The 14825-nt window shown below is 33.7% G+C and overlaps 1 protein-coding gene across 4 annotated transcripts in view; it reads right to left on the reverse strand.

Moving 5' to 3' along the window:
- Positions 1-14825, reverse strand: part of LOC106457408 (paired box protein Pax-6-like) — a 95413-nt gene that overhangs the window by 43346 nt on the left and 37242 nt on the right. For 3 of the 4 annotated variants that reach the window (XM_022383323.1, XM_022383324.1, XM_022383322.1), the window contains 2 exons: positions 12807-12860; positions 920-1266 (listed from right to left, as the gene is read on the reverse strand). In XM_022383323.1, the coding sequence (XP_022239031.1) occupies positions 920-1266; positions 12807-12860 (401 nt within the window). The remainder of the gene's footprint in view (positions 1-919; positions 1267-12806; positions 12861-14825) is intronic. The other variant, XM_022383325.1, reaches the window with a different exon arrangement.

Genomic DNA, 14825 nt, shown 5'->3' on the forward strand with positions numbered 1-14825 from the left:
CTTACCTAATTAGACATCAATGCCCAAACAATACACATATACACAAGAAGGGGGATTAATATAACTGTTCTTACCTAATTAGACATCAATGGCCAAACAATACACACGTACATAAGAAGGGGGATTAATATAACTGTTCTTACCTAATTAGACATCAATGGCCAAACAATACACACGTACATAAGAAGGGGGATTAATATAATAGTTATGTCTAATTAGGTAAGAACTATTATATTAATCCCCCTTCTTGTGTACATGTGTATTGTTTGGCCATTGCTTACCTAATTAGACATCAATGGCCAAACAATACACACGTACATAAGAAGGGGGATTAATATAATAGTTCTTACCTAATTAGACATCAATGGCCAAACAATACACACGTACATAAGAAGGGGGGATTAATATAATAGTTCTTACCTAATTAGACAATGCGGGAGAGAATAGAATGTTCCAATAATAATAGGCGTATAAAATTATATGTTGACCAAAATAAAAATAATTATAAAAATATGAGAAAAATTAAGTCATTATCAGATCCTTGCCTCTTTCAAGAGCAGACATTTGATGCATGTTGATGATGCAACTTTCTAATGATTTTGGACTGTTTCAAAAAATGTTAAATGAAACATATCTATCAATCAGCATTACTGTCTGTTTATATCTGTCTATCGTCTGTCTGCCTGTGTATTTTTCTGTCTGTTTATTTATTTATTCGTGTATCTACATGTCTGCAATCACAACATAAGTGGCTTACATTCGAATCTTTTTATTATAACCAGACTTACAGTGCACATTTGCCGAATTACTACAGTAGAATGTCGTGAGTTTGTCAAAAAAAGGATTGAATATGAGCGACGACGTGTCGAGAGGGGGTTCTCTAAAACAGACGTTATGAATGGTGATTAACACTACTTACACTGGGAACGTTATCGTTATTGCATACTCCATCAGACAGCAGTCTATCTCGAATCTCCCAGGCAAAAATGGAGGGACACTCCCGTTTGTAATGAGCAATTTTGGCCACCACAGAAGGTGTGGCCACACGGGGTTTGCTTCCCCCGATAGCTCGGGGTCGGATGGATCCGGTTTCGTAATATCGGCCGAGGATCTTGGAAACACAACCATTAGAAACCTGAAGAATACGGGAGATGTCGCAGGGCCTCGCGCCGCTGTGGGCCAGTTCTACGATCTTCTGTCTGGTGGAGTCTGGCAGCGGCCGACCGTTGACGTAAATACCTCCCAGTTGGTTTATACCACTGTGTCCTGCAGAGAAAACACACATAAGAACTTACAATAGAAACAGTTAATTAAGTGAGCACATTATGCCATTGCTATAGGAAAGCCAAGTATCAAATGATAATGAGTAATTATCCGAGTTAAACTCAACAATTTGTTGACCGGCTCGTATGTAACAAATTGTTTTTGTTTTCTCTCCTTATTTTTTGAAATAAATGAAATTCACTGAATAAGAACGGTCATTCCATAAAAAAAAATTAATTTGTTTTATATTTTACGAGAAATCAAGTGCCTTTTGGAATTCATCTGTTTCATGCAAAGGTTGTGGTTCAAATTTTAAACAAGGACAATTTCTTGCATCAGGTTCATTTGTAAGATTCGGTAATAAGACAAACATGCGGAACAAGATAAGAACGTGTTGTGTTCTAATATTTACATGAATTGCTCAAAAGTAGAAAACACAATAAAAACCAGAGATACTATAAATAAGAAATATTTGATTTCCATCTCCACTATCTGTCCATGTCATTTCTCCACTTTTATATGTATTGGATTGATTGAGAAATAGATGTTTTTTTATCTCTATCAAAACTAAATGGGTTATAATTTCCAAAACACACGATTACCAAACAAAATCTTCACTAAAAACAATCAGGCTATCAATCAGTTCAAGAAACCTGCCACCTTCTTAGATAATAAATTGCCCAAAAAACAGAGACGCGATTTTGAACATTGCCTAATTCACAGGACATGGAAAATCTTGGTATTTTTAATATCCAGCATAGAGAACCGTTACCAATAAAAATGTTTAATTGTATAATATATATAATTTAAAAAAATCTTCATATGTATTTATTTCTATAATTCTAATAGAAATGAAAAACAATGAAAACTTAGAATTACATAAACAAAACTGTATCATTTTAAAAAGACATGTCTTAATTTATTTTCCCAATAATGATGATATTATCTTAAAATTGATTTTAATTACTTTTTTTATGGTGAGAACGCCTTACTGAAGCTGGCGAAGCAAAAGTGTAATTAAATTACTTGTAATTAGACATTAGTATGAGGCCTATTATATTTTTTTACACTGCATTCTATATCTAGTCTTTTAGGGATTTTCAAGAACTAGGAGAGTGTATAATAATAGTATTTCAACCACGCTATGTTTACCGTATCTATAACCGACGACGCGTTTCGCTCAGTTCAGAGCTCATCAAGCCGGCTGGGCTATAATACACAGATCAGTGGTTGTAACTCTATTTATATAAGCCATTTGTTACAACAATGATTTTTATACTGTGAACGCCACTTTCAACCTGACGTTCCCGGCTATACATACAGCGAACACAGTATGGTTGGAATACTATTATCATACGCTCTTCTAATTCTTGAAAATCCTTAACATTTGATTGTCCTCATTCTTATAGCTGTAGAATATTCTCTCTATTTCACACAGATGTTAAATACTGAAAGAACGTTTTAAAAAGAAATGTCAGCTCACAAATTCGCTCAGAACGCGATCTGTCCTTTTGTATGGTCTCACCAATTTAAAACAAATCGGTCTTCTGTATGAATTAGGCTTAACTTATCGTTCTGCTCCAAGACACTTCCCGCTGAACACTGTGTGGTAGTATCGATTTCTTTTCTTCCCTATGAAATATGGCCTTTTACGCTTCCCAACCGATGCTGTCGGTCAAACTGTTTCGTTTCTTTTATTATTATTTTTAATTTTTTAGAAAACTGTATATAGCTATGAAAATACATTAGCCATAAGAAGCTGCTAAGGTTACAATATAGGTACTGACACGAGAAGAAGTGCTTAAGTAATTTGTGAACACATTATACCTCATATCCTATACATACATCAGATCCTACCAGGGATAATTTGCCCTTGCGGAAAAAAGTATATAACCTGAAAAAAACCCGTGGATTTAAATCAGAAAATTATTACAGGTAATGTATTTCTCAAGTTCATAACATAATGCATCTATCTTTTTATTTGTCTGTTTAACGAAGGTGGCCTTAACGTAGTTTCAGTTGGCTTAGACCACTAGTTTCTGAGTACTTTTCCCACATCAGTTATCTGCTATGGATACAAAGGATATTAATATCTTACTATTCATACGATTTTAGTGGGTGGAAAACCGTCTTAGCCTTTAGACATTTAAATGATTATATCACAGACTTCGTACTTATTGAACCTCTTCTTTTGCGTTTGTTGAGTATTTAAAGAAACCTTATTATCAATCTCAATGGATACTGAATGACGTTAAAGTGAGTGACCTTGTAGACTATGATATCCTGAAATGGAAACATAGATCTTCTCTATTTAGTAAAGTGACTGACCTTGTAAACTATGATACCCTGAAATGGAAACATAGATCTTCTCTATTTAGTAAAGTGACTGACCTTGTAAACTATGGTATCCTGAAATGGAAACATAGATCTTCTCTATTTAGTAAAGTGATTGACCTTTTAGACTATGATACCCTGAAATGGAAACATAGATCTTCTCTATTTAGTAAAGTGATTGACCTTTTAGACTATGATACCCTGAAATGGAAACATAGATCTTCTCTAATATCACTAAGAAGTTTCATCTCTATAATTTTATTTTATTTACTCAAATAATAGCGGCTGTTAAATATGTTCTTTCATCCTTAATTTCTAATAAAATACTTGTTAGGAAATTAGGGTGAAGTAGCCATAATTTTTATAATCGTAAAAGTGATAAAAAATACTCTTTGTTGTCCAGTCTTTCTACTACAACTGTTTACGTTTCACTTCTACAACGAGAATGTCATATAAACATTCCTACAAAACCTCAACTCAGGGGTAAATCTGAAGGTTTACAACGCTAAAAGCCGGTTATCGATGCCTGTGGTGGCCACAGCACCGATAGCCCATTGTGTAGCTTTGTGCTTAACAAAAGCAAAAATCATACAAACCACATACGAATATAGTAAATTAACAAAGGCCAAGATTATATCCCCAAAAATCAATTGAACATTTTAAATTTCAGGTTAGATGCTCGTATTTTAACTGAATATTCGTGTTATTTAAAATAAGGTAATCTGAGCTAGTTTTATCATATTTGATCCTTCGGGTTGTATGTTTATTTTGTTTGTTTTGGATCTTCGCACAGAGTTACACAAGAGCTATCTGCACTAGATGTCCTAAAGTTTGAACTAATAGACTAGAGGGAAGGCAGTATTCAACAGCGCTAAGCGCCAACTGTTAGGCTACTCAAATTGAATAATAGGATTGGGCCTCTAATAACACCCACACGACCCCACTGGTGTTATATATAATAAATGGTATTAACTGCATATCAACCAAAGCACAAAATGATTTAAAGTTTTCATTTCAAACTAAATGCTCTAAGTCGGTGACAATAATTGTATTTACGATTATAACGATAACTAACTATTTGAATGCATAATTTCTCAGACTGGCATGTAGGCTTGACATACCTGATATTGAGGAAGAGTCGTCAATACCTGTTAATTAAAACTTATCCAAAGAAACGTTGTTATTATCATTAAGTTTCATTTGCATTTTCCACATTCAATAGATAAATTATTATTATCATTAAGAGTCCTTTATTTCTATATACAACGATATTCCTTTATGTACTGGGATCCAACACCTGATGTTTTACTATTCCACGGGGATTTCAATAAAATAAAGCAACCAAGAGAAAACATTTTATCATCAGCAGGTGCTATATTTCTTAGATTGACATACGGGGTAGGAGGGGAGGGGGCTTTGCACACCTGATTTTAAGGGATAATTGTAAGCATCTGTTAATAAAGACTTGTTTAAAGTAGTGATGTTTTTCGCGCCAGTTGTTGAAAAGGAGAATACTTTTTTCCCTTATAGTGAGAAACATAACTATAATCACTTGATGTTTATTTTAAAAACAGTGAATTGCATTAGTTTGTGTCTCGTTAGCACGTATGGAATAAGTAAATACATTTATACCATGGAAACTTTGGTTCTAAGTTTCAATATTCATTTTTTTTAATAAGATGTGTCATTAAAATGCTTGGCTTACAATTCATTTTAATTTTCCTTAACGATATTGCAAAACTAACTCGTTAACACCAATAACTTTCTGTTTCGTTAACAATGTTCCATTTCTAAATCCTCATTATCATTAAGTTACAGTTTCATTAACGATGTTCCACATGTAAATTGTAATTATCATTAGGTTTCAGTTTCGCTAACAATATTCCATATCTAAATCAATGTTGTAATTAAGTTTCAGTTTTGTTAACGATATTCCATGACTCAGCTCTTGTTGCTACATAACATTTGCAATGTGTAAGAGAGTCCTATTGCATATTTGTTATGCATTCAAGATCCTACGATCACCTTTAAGTTTCTATGACAATAACTACTGTCTATAAAATAACGCATGTGGGATTTATCTAAAAATCAGTCCACTACCCTTCAACTGAAATTTTTTTCTTTTAGTGAGGACAACTTTCTGATGAAATACTTTGCGATTACTGTTTTACAATTGAAGTGACTAAGTGCAGTAGATTATTTGAAATAATAACCCCCCAAGAATGTGACCTGCATGAAACACTGATAATAAAGTCATCCCCCCGCTAAGCTAGTAAGGTTATGTGTACGTAGTGTTGAAAGCCTTCCAAGGAGAATTTTTACATCAAATAACAGCTATTATTTGTATCTTAGTTGCTCGTTCTGGATCAGCTGCACGGTGCTTATGTAGTCTTTTCACAACGACCGCACTTGTTCCACAAACCACGCTCTCATTGGCCTCGCGAGAGAAAGGTTTCTTAGATGAAGTTGGTGAAATGGGCGTGTCTTTTGTAAACTGAGTGAAGGACGTTCAGAGTTGATCAAGAATCAAGCAAGTTATATGTGAGGAGATTTCTTCGTCCTGTTCTTACTGTTAGCCTCTAGTTACGAATAACATATATATTCGTAGAGCTGGCAATAACCTTATTTGACAAGCAGCTGTATGTCTGATCTTACATGAAAATTTGTAATGCTGTGAGATAAACAGCGTATTTTGACTACATCTAGCTAAGTGTCCCAGTGTTTCCATAAGTATTGGTGCTTGTCCTTATAAATCTAAACATCTAAACGTCTACTTAGACATTGACTTAATGTAAAGAGATAAATCTAGCTGGGGGACAAGGTGCTACTTAGGTTTCTAAAAAGAAGCACAAAACACATACACAAAGCCTCTCTTTACTTGATTCAAATACACTATAGCTCAGGGCACTAAATCCCCTATACTAAGTATATATACTTAGTAACAATCAATGATCGGTGCACAGACATCAACCTGGTAGAAGTCTTTCGGGAAACCGAGATAAAAGCACTTATCAGAAGATGGTGTGTAATTTCTCTGAAGAGTGTGTACTTGTGTTTGATTTTTCTTTGACACAAAAGTACTATATTACATAGAGATACCAATATGCATATGTGTATGTATATTTAAATAAGTACACATGTGAATATATGTATATACAAATATACACCAGTTTTCAAGTCTTTATACATAACAAAAACTCATGTCAATATTTAATTAGTCTTCTGGCAATATTTCGTCCCACTCTGTGTGTGTGTGTGTCTCTCTCTCTCTCTCTATATATATATATATATATATGTATGTATGTATTCTTACTGCATGAAATTAGAAGATGATTAATGGACTCTCACTTTCAATATTCCCATAGCTACTCTACACCACGTGCTTTTTACCTCCGTAACATATATGTAAGTGTGTGTGTGTGTGTGTGTGTAATTATTTTCTATGCTCTAGCAAGCTATTATTTTCTCAAAGCTGGCATTGCTTTCCAATGCGACGATATATTTCGGCCTATTGTGGATATGGCGTGGTTGTGCCTCCAAACCTAGTAAGGTCGCTGGCTGTTCTTCTCCTATACCAACAGCTACAAGGGTTCCCACGTAGGATGGATATATATAGAATAGGTTTAGAAGCTGGTATTCTCGAATATTCACTCCTCTTGACATTTCTGTATCTTAGTCATTGTCTACTTCTTTACACGACTTTCCATAACGTATAAACCACGAAGTAATTTCTATATTAACTTTATCAGACGTACTTATATCTGAAATAAGTCTCTCTTTCTTTAGTACAGAGGTTTTTCCTAAACAGGAACACAAAGCACGTATGTGTCTACGGGATTTCTCTGTTAAAAATACAGGACTTATTTTGTGTACAGACTTATATATATAAGTTTCCTCAATTAAAAATACAGCGCATTTGTATGTGTGTATATATACAGACTTGCTCAGTTACAAATATGGCGTGTGTGCATGTTTGGAAAGGCTTCCTCTGATAAAAACAAACTTATGTATCTGTATACATGCTATGCAGATTAGTTTAGCTAAAAATATAGCATTCCTTTTTAGTGTACAAACTAGCTCATTTTAAACTACAGCACTTTTTGTTTGTATTCAGGCTTGCTCATCTGAACACACAGCTCAGGTGCGTGTGTGTACACGGTTGTTCAGTTGAAAATACAGCACTTATTTCCCCTTAGTTTTGTTTTCTTGGCCATTATTCTTCCTGTATAAACTTACGTATTATAAACTTGGATGCGTCACTAGCCCAACAAGCCCAAACTTGATGTAATATTTACCACGTTTTCTTTGAATACATTTATTATTTGAACAGGCATCTGTGAATAGTTTATCTTAATGAGCACTTTATCTGATTCTGATTAAGAAGCTAGCGCACAGGATCAAACACAAAAGTTGTAATGGTTTTCAAACGAAACCCCAAAACTCGAGCGCTTTCGAATAGTTCACTGTTCTTCTTCTTTGTTCTCTCTGACGTTATCTAACAGTACTGAAGTATCTGCGCCCATTCATTGAATATGTTTTTAATAGGATAAAGTTTGTTCTTTGTTGTTGTTTTTTGTCGCTCTTCAGAATTATCTGTTTAAAACTATTACGTGCCACAGGTTGTGGAAAACTTGGTCTACCATTGTTTCCATTCCAAAGATGTTCGATTGTTTCTCTCTTTGATTTATAACCACAAGCTAGCATTGTCACATCGAAGTACCACTGCAATTCGTTAGACACCAAATGCTTCCATTTCCCTCTTCATATAACTTCACCTTCCTTGTTGTTCATTTCAGTATTTCTCCCATAATACTCTTGTTTATGAATAGATTGAATATAGAAAATGTTGTGTAAGTTTCCCCTTGCATGTTTAGTTGAAGCTGGCGTTTCTTTGAAAACATTTGCAGATGATCACCTGTGTTAATGTTGTGAACCAACCAGTCCATTGCGTTATTTTTAGAAACTTACACTTCCAGTTCGTTATCAATGTCATCATAACTTTCATTATCATGCAACCTGATATTCATACCACAACTATTTTCATCAACAGATAAATGATCTTCCTCGCTTTTATATCTTTTTGTCGTATATTCATCACTATTAAGCTCATAATCATCTTATCTTCAGAAATGTTGTTAATAACAGTTTTGCCACCACACGTTTAGCCCTGGACTCATTTTACTCTCTGCAAAATTATTAGAAAATAGATTCGGGAGAATTCCACACTAAACGTGCCAGCCTTTTATACACGTGAAAAATAACTCTAATTCCACACTAGACGTGCCAGCCTTTTTATACATGTGAAAAATAACTCCAATTCCACACTAGACGTGCCAGCCTTTTATACACGTGAAAAATAACTCTAATTCCACACTAGACGTGCCAGCCTTTTATACATGTGATAAATAACTCTAATTCCACACTAGACGTGCCAGCCTTTTTATACATGTGATAAATAACTCTAATTCCACACTATACGTGCCAGCCTTTTATACATGTAATAAATAACTCTAATTATTAGAGTTATTTATCACATGTATAAAAGGCTGGCACGTCTAGTGTGGAATTAGAGTTATTTTTCACATGTATAAAAGGCTGGCACGTCTAGTGTGGAATTATTTATTTATCACATGTATAAAAGGCTGGCACGTCTAGTGTGGAATTATTTATTTATCACATGTATAAAAGGCTGGCACGTCTAGTGTGGAATTAGAGTTATTTTTCACATGTATAAAAGGCTGGCACGTCTAGTGTGGAATTATTTATTTATCACATGTATAAAAGGCTGGCACGTCTAGTGTGGAATTAGAGTTATTTTTCACATGTATAAAAGGCTGGCACGTCTAGTGTGGAATGCAATAAATTACTGCAGTATACATCATGCTGAGTAATTTTATGTTTTTACCTGTTAGGACACTTAGTGAGGGGGAACTGAACAAAAACACTGGATGAAGTCGCTCATTTGTTACGTAAAGCACATAAGAGAACCCAGCAGTATTCAGTAATATTAATTGCAATACTGATAGTATTTTTCTTAAAATTATTGGTGTTACATACAAATTACTAGGGACCCTTTAAAAGACAAATTTATGTACCGACAAGAGATGTGATTTAAAAAGGAGATGGGAAGGACCGCTATCGGTAATTTTAGGGTTAAAATAAAACGTACTTAAGTATTGTTTAATTAACTGCAAGCTTAAATTTATTATGCAAATGTTATGCATTTTTGAAAGAAAAAAAACAACAACAGATAATGAGCGACCCATCGTAACCTGAAAATCGTACAGTCCATTCCTTTCTTTGTATTTTTACTAATTTGTTTGTTTAAACGCAAAGATAAACTATCGACTATCTGCGCTGGACCAACTGTGATTTTTAATGTTATAGTCCCTCATTATTACCATTAAACCACTAGGAAGCACTGTCAATTTGTACTAACAAAGTTATAGATCAAATGGAGCTATTTCCTTGCTGCAAAATAACATCACGCTCCCGATGTAATTACTCGAGTATGTAATCATGTTTATAGACTTACTTGCTGATTCTATTTAAAGGATTGTAAGCATGTTTACATGTGAAGAATTACGACTGTGCAAGTTTAAAACTTTAGGATATTGAGAAACGTTTTATAAATACTACAACTGCAATACATAACTAGGTGGAAATCCTTGGCTTCCTAATCTTTGAAAATCTCCGAAACCTTATACTGTACTTAAAAAAATAATAAAAGCTTTTAGCACGAAACATGTAGTGGATACCCTACTGTATGATACACTTTTCCATGGTTTCCTCGCGCTTCACCTGTCATATCTACTTTAAATGTAAATAATCAACCAGGCTTCTCTTTTTTACATGTTTGTCCTGAAATCAAGGAGGCGAGACTGGGCGAGATCATTCGATTCATGCGAAATAGTTGCTTCTCCTACAACATTTGTAGCATTTACTGCATTGAGAATGTTGGCAATGGGTACAGGAGAAAGCCCTTCATAGAGAGAGAGAAAGGTACACCTTAACTACAGAATTTACCTATTGTACCTACTTTATAGGAATTGTTACAGCTTATGGGTATTTCTTACAGATTTGATATATTCTATGAGATTGTCTTTTTAAAACTGCAAGTCAGATGATTTGTTTTGTTTTCAGATATTCGCGAAAAGCTCATCAGGGGATATCTGCGTTAGCCGTCGTTGATTTTGATTTAATAGACTAGAAGGAAGGCAGCTAGTCAACAACACTCACTATTATCTGACTCAACGCACCCATGACTCGGAACCGAAGTAAAGAGCACAATTTACATTTTTTTTTTTTCAGCGGAACGGCACTTAAATGCCGAATTCGTGAGTCCACGGTCCAGCACGACAGACACTTCACCACGCTCGGATTAATTTAGATGATCCAGCGCTTATATAATTAAAAACAAAACAAATACGCATTAGTTTGACTGCACTTTTCTCTAACTATATCTAAGCTTACCACACACCCTCTCTCTCCCAGAGGGTAAGCGGAAAGTTTATGGAGTTACAACGCTATAATCCGAGGTTCGATTTCCCGCGGGGGGACAGAGCACATATAGGCAAATGTGTGGCTTTGCGATAAAACACACTTCATCTTTAAACATGACATCTTTCTCGTTTCTAAATATCGTTAAATGAAACAAAGATATTGATAAAAAAAAGACGTAACACAGAAGAAAAGTTTTAACGTCATGACAAGACTTAGTTTTCACACATAATCTAGCTTTTCAGTGAGTTTAGGTGTGACACTGGTGCAAGATCATATTAGTTTATTGTTTGATAAATTATAAACTGTAGACGTCTTAGGTTTAAGCGACACAGCAAAAACCTTATTACCCCCCTCATGACCCAAACCATGTCTTTTAACATTTTGATCAATAAGTATTTTCAACTGGACATCACTTCTGACTGCATTTGCCTAAGCTCTTTTGAAATACTGGTTCTCAGAAATCAACGAATTTGTTTAAAATAAGACATATCGATTTCAAATCGTTCAACGACTTTTCTTTTTCATATTGTATCATCTTTTTTTTTCAAAAACAAATAAAACAAAGCTTTCGGGAAAAATATATTCGTGTTCTATGTAATTTGTATCATATTCATTGGCCACGGGATGCTCATCAAACCTTAAACCGAACTTTAAATGTAGGTGCTGATCAATAATATAACTTCTATAGATTCTAAATGCTTATATGTATATATTGGTTTGTTTTACTAGAAGTTGTAGTGCGACCTGTTATGTTCAAAGAAAATTATTAAAACCAACGAAAATGTGACTCAACACCGTATAACAATCAATATGGGACTATTTATGTTTTGTAATATGAATCAATTGTTCAATATTTTTTAAACTTATATCAAAACAATTTATTTTTCAGAACTAATATTTTCTTTAGGTCAGATTATAGCCACAAACTTGTTCATAATTAAGATTTCAATTGCTACTTTTTTCACAAAACATTTAATTTAAACTGAAATATTTCACCATTTATTTATTACTCTATTCCAAAACTAGATATGACAGAAGAAAGCTAAGACTTTTTCTGTCAAACTGCTCAATTCTTTGAGATTTCACCATTTATTTATTACTCTATTCCAAAACTAGATACAACAGAATAAAGCTAAGACTTTTTTCTGTCAAACTGCTCATTTCTTTTGAGATACCTTCCTAAATGATATTACAAAACATTGCAAGTCCCCTAACCTGATGTATGTATCACCTAAGTAAAATACAAAACTAACAGAACGTTTTTAAAGTGATTGTCAAGCCTTTTTCTATTTCAGTTTTTTAATACAACAGAAGGTTTAAGTAGCTCACCTGCAATTCTATAATTTACTAGACAGAATATATCGTATGATTACCAAAACACATTCTAAAGACTTTTGAAAGACACTTCAGTTGTAAAAAAATATTTGAAGACATGGCTCTAGCTAAACATTCATTTCAACATCATATTGGTGTTCTATGGAAGTGGGAGGTTTTCTTTCCGCTCAGTTTATTAAACTTTCAGTTTTGTGGGATTAAACTATTTTCAGACAGCCATTGCTTTTCCCTTTACCTTAACCTCACAATTTGTCTTTTTATATAATTAAATATAACTGTAAACAAACTTTATAAGACGGATCCAACGTCTATGATTTCAATTGCATATTTCATACAATCTCAAGAAAAATAAATGTCATTATTCAACTAACCTGGATCAGTGATAGACGACTGGCGAAGTGGACCAGGGCGACACGGGTCAAAATCTATAAAGTGTAGACACGACAAAATGTGTCAGTTATTTTTTCTACTTAACGTACAGCCAGAGAAAAAAACTGATTTGCCTATTCGCTCGATATAGGTCATCTACACTGTACGCTTAGCTTTCTGCCATAATTTTGTTTTTACATTACGCACATTAAGCTCTCAAACACAACCCGTCTGATTAATTTCTGTGAAAAGTTATCATTTTGATAATCTAAATATTAATCATGTTCAATAATCTTTAGGGACCCTCTAGCCATTGAATTATGCTAAAATACTTGAATAAGTCTCCCCCTTATTTCATTTTTGACTCCTTCCTTTCTAAGTATTTATTTATTCATTATACATGTCTAGCTCTAATGTAGTTAAAAAACACGTGCAAAGTTAAAACTGTTAAGAGTTAACTTACAAATATGGTGATAAAAAGCTATTTATTCAGTTATTTATCTTCAACTATTAGTGACTAAACTAATGATTCATCAAAAAACAAATTAAGTATACAAGTGAGTAATGTTTAGTTTAGTTTTTCTAACAAAACTTTGGTGAAAATATTATTACTCTAATCTAAACTAACGTCAACAAAACGTCCACAGGAGCTGGATATACATATTAAGACACTACATAACAAGACATTAAGATACAAACACTGAAATTACGCAAAATATAGATAAGCAAAGAAAATACTTATCTTGAAAAAAAAACTGAAAATGAATCACAACACTTACAAAACAGCATATTCATACACACTTGTGTGTGAAAAAACATAATTAACCTTTTCATTGCCACTTTTAGAAATAAAGAATTCTCCCAGTCCCAGTTATATTTTTAGAAACAAATTAAAAAATAAAACTCCACATGTTTCAAAAATTCATCTGAATCCTGAAACTGATAAACTTTTGAAAGTTTGAAATGAAATATCCATTTTTCATAGCAGTACAAAATTTCAAGTTCGTATTGCAGTAATCCAGAAGGGGGACATATGTGCACCCCTAGCAGTGAAAGGGTTAATAGCTGATATTAAATTGAAATTTACATTGCTACGTAATTAGGAGTGGTTGTAAAGAAAAGATTGGGACAGGTTGTTTCAAAAACAGTCACAGAAAATGTTCAATATACTTGCTGTCATTGTCAATCAGTTTATCAAGATATTCTTAAACAAAGTTACTGCAAGTGTCATTTGTTCCGGAAAGTGTTCACCGTTCCTTGCAATATCCTACACACTGACACGTAATTTATTCAAATTATCAATGTCGTATAAGAAAGAAGTATAAGCATATACAAATTTCCGGAAAAAAGCGATTTATATATGTAGTGCAATATGGTTTTCAAACACCCTGTACCATGTTAAGTTAGAGAGTTTCGTTTTTAAAACCGGAACTTAATTTAGAGAACTTCATTTCTGAAACCGAAGATTAGTTTAGAGCGCTATCGTATTTGAAATTGAATGTTAGGCTATAGTGAACGTCGCTTTAGAAACCGAATTAAGTTATGAAGCTTTGTTCTTGAAAGCCACTGTTAGTTTAAAAAGCTTTGATTACAGAGCCTCGTTATTGAAATGTTAGCTTACAGATAATTATTCTTTATTACGTCTTTCTAAGATGGTTCGAACGTGTATAGACGATTAGACTTAGAGTTAATCTAATAGTAGGCTGATTTTATTAAATTTTAACATATGTCTACGACATATATCCAATGGAACTTGGGGTAAATTGCAATAAAGTAAAAACGTAATATACACTGAGTGGTCACAAGTAAATAGACACCTAATTTTTCGTCATTTAACTGATTTATACTAACTAATTTGTGTTCACAGAGCACTATATAAATGAAAATGGTCGGCACACTAATTATCTTGTGCTACAACACGCCTAGAGCTCAAGGTTCTCTGGAATTGTCAGATTTTGTTAGAGGAAGGATAGTTGGTCAAGCAGATGGTGGAATAAGTCAGCTGCAAATTTCGCAGAATT

Source organism: Limulus polyphemus, unplaced genomic scaffold (genome assembly GCF_000517525.1).
Source record: "Limulus polyphemus unplaced genomic scaffold, Limulus_polyphemus-2.1.2 Scaffold327, whole genome shotgun sequence".
In the NCBI taxonomy this organism is placed as follows: domain Eukaryota; kingdom Metazoa; phylum Arthropoda; class Merostomata; order Xiphosura; family Limulidae; genus Limulus; species Limulus polyphemus.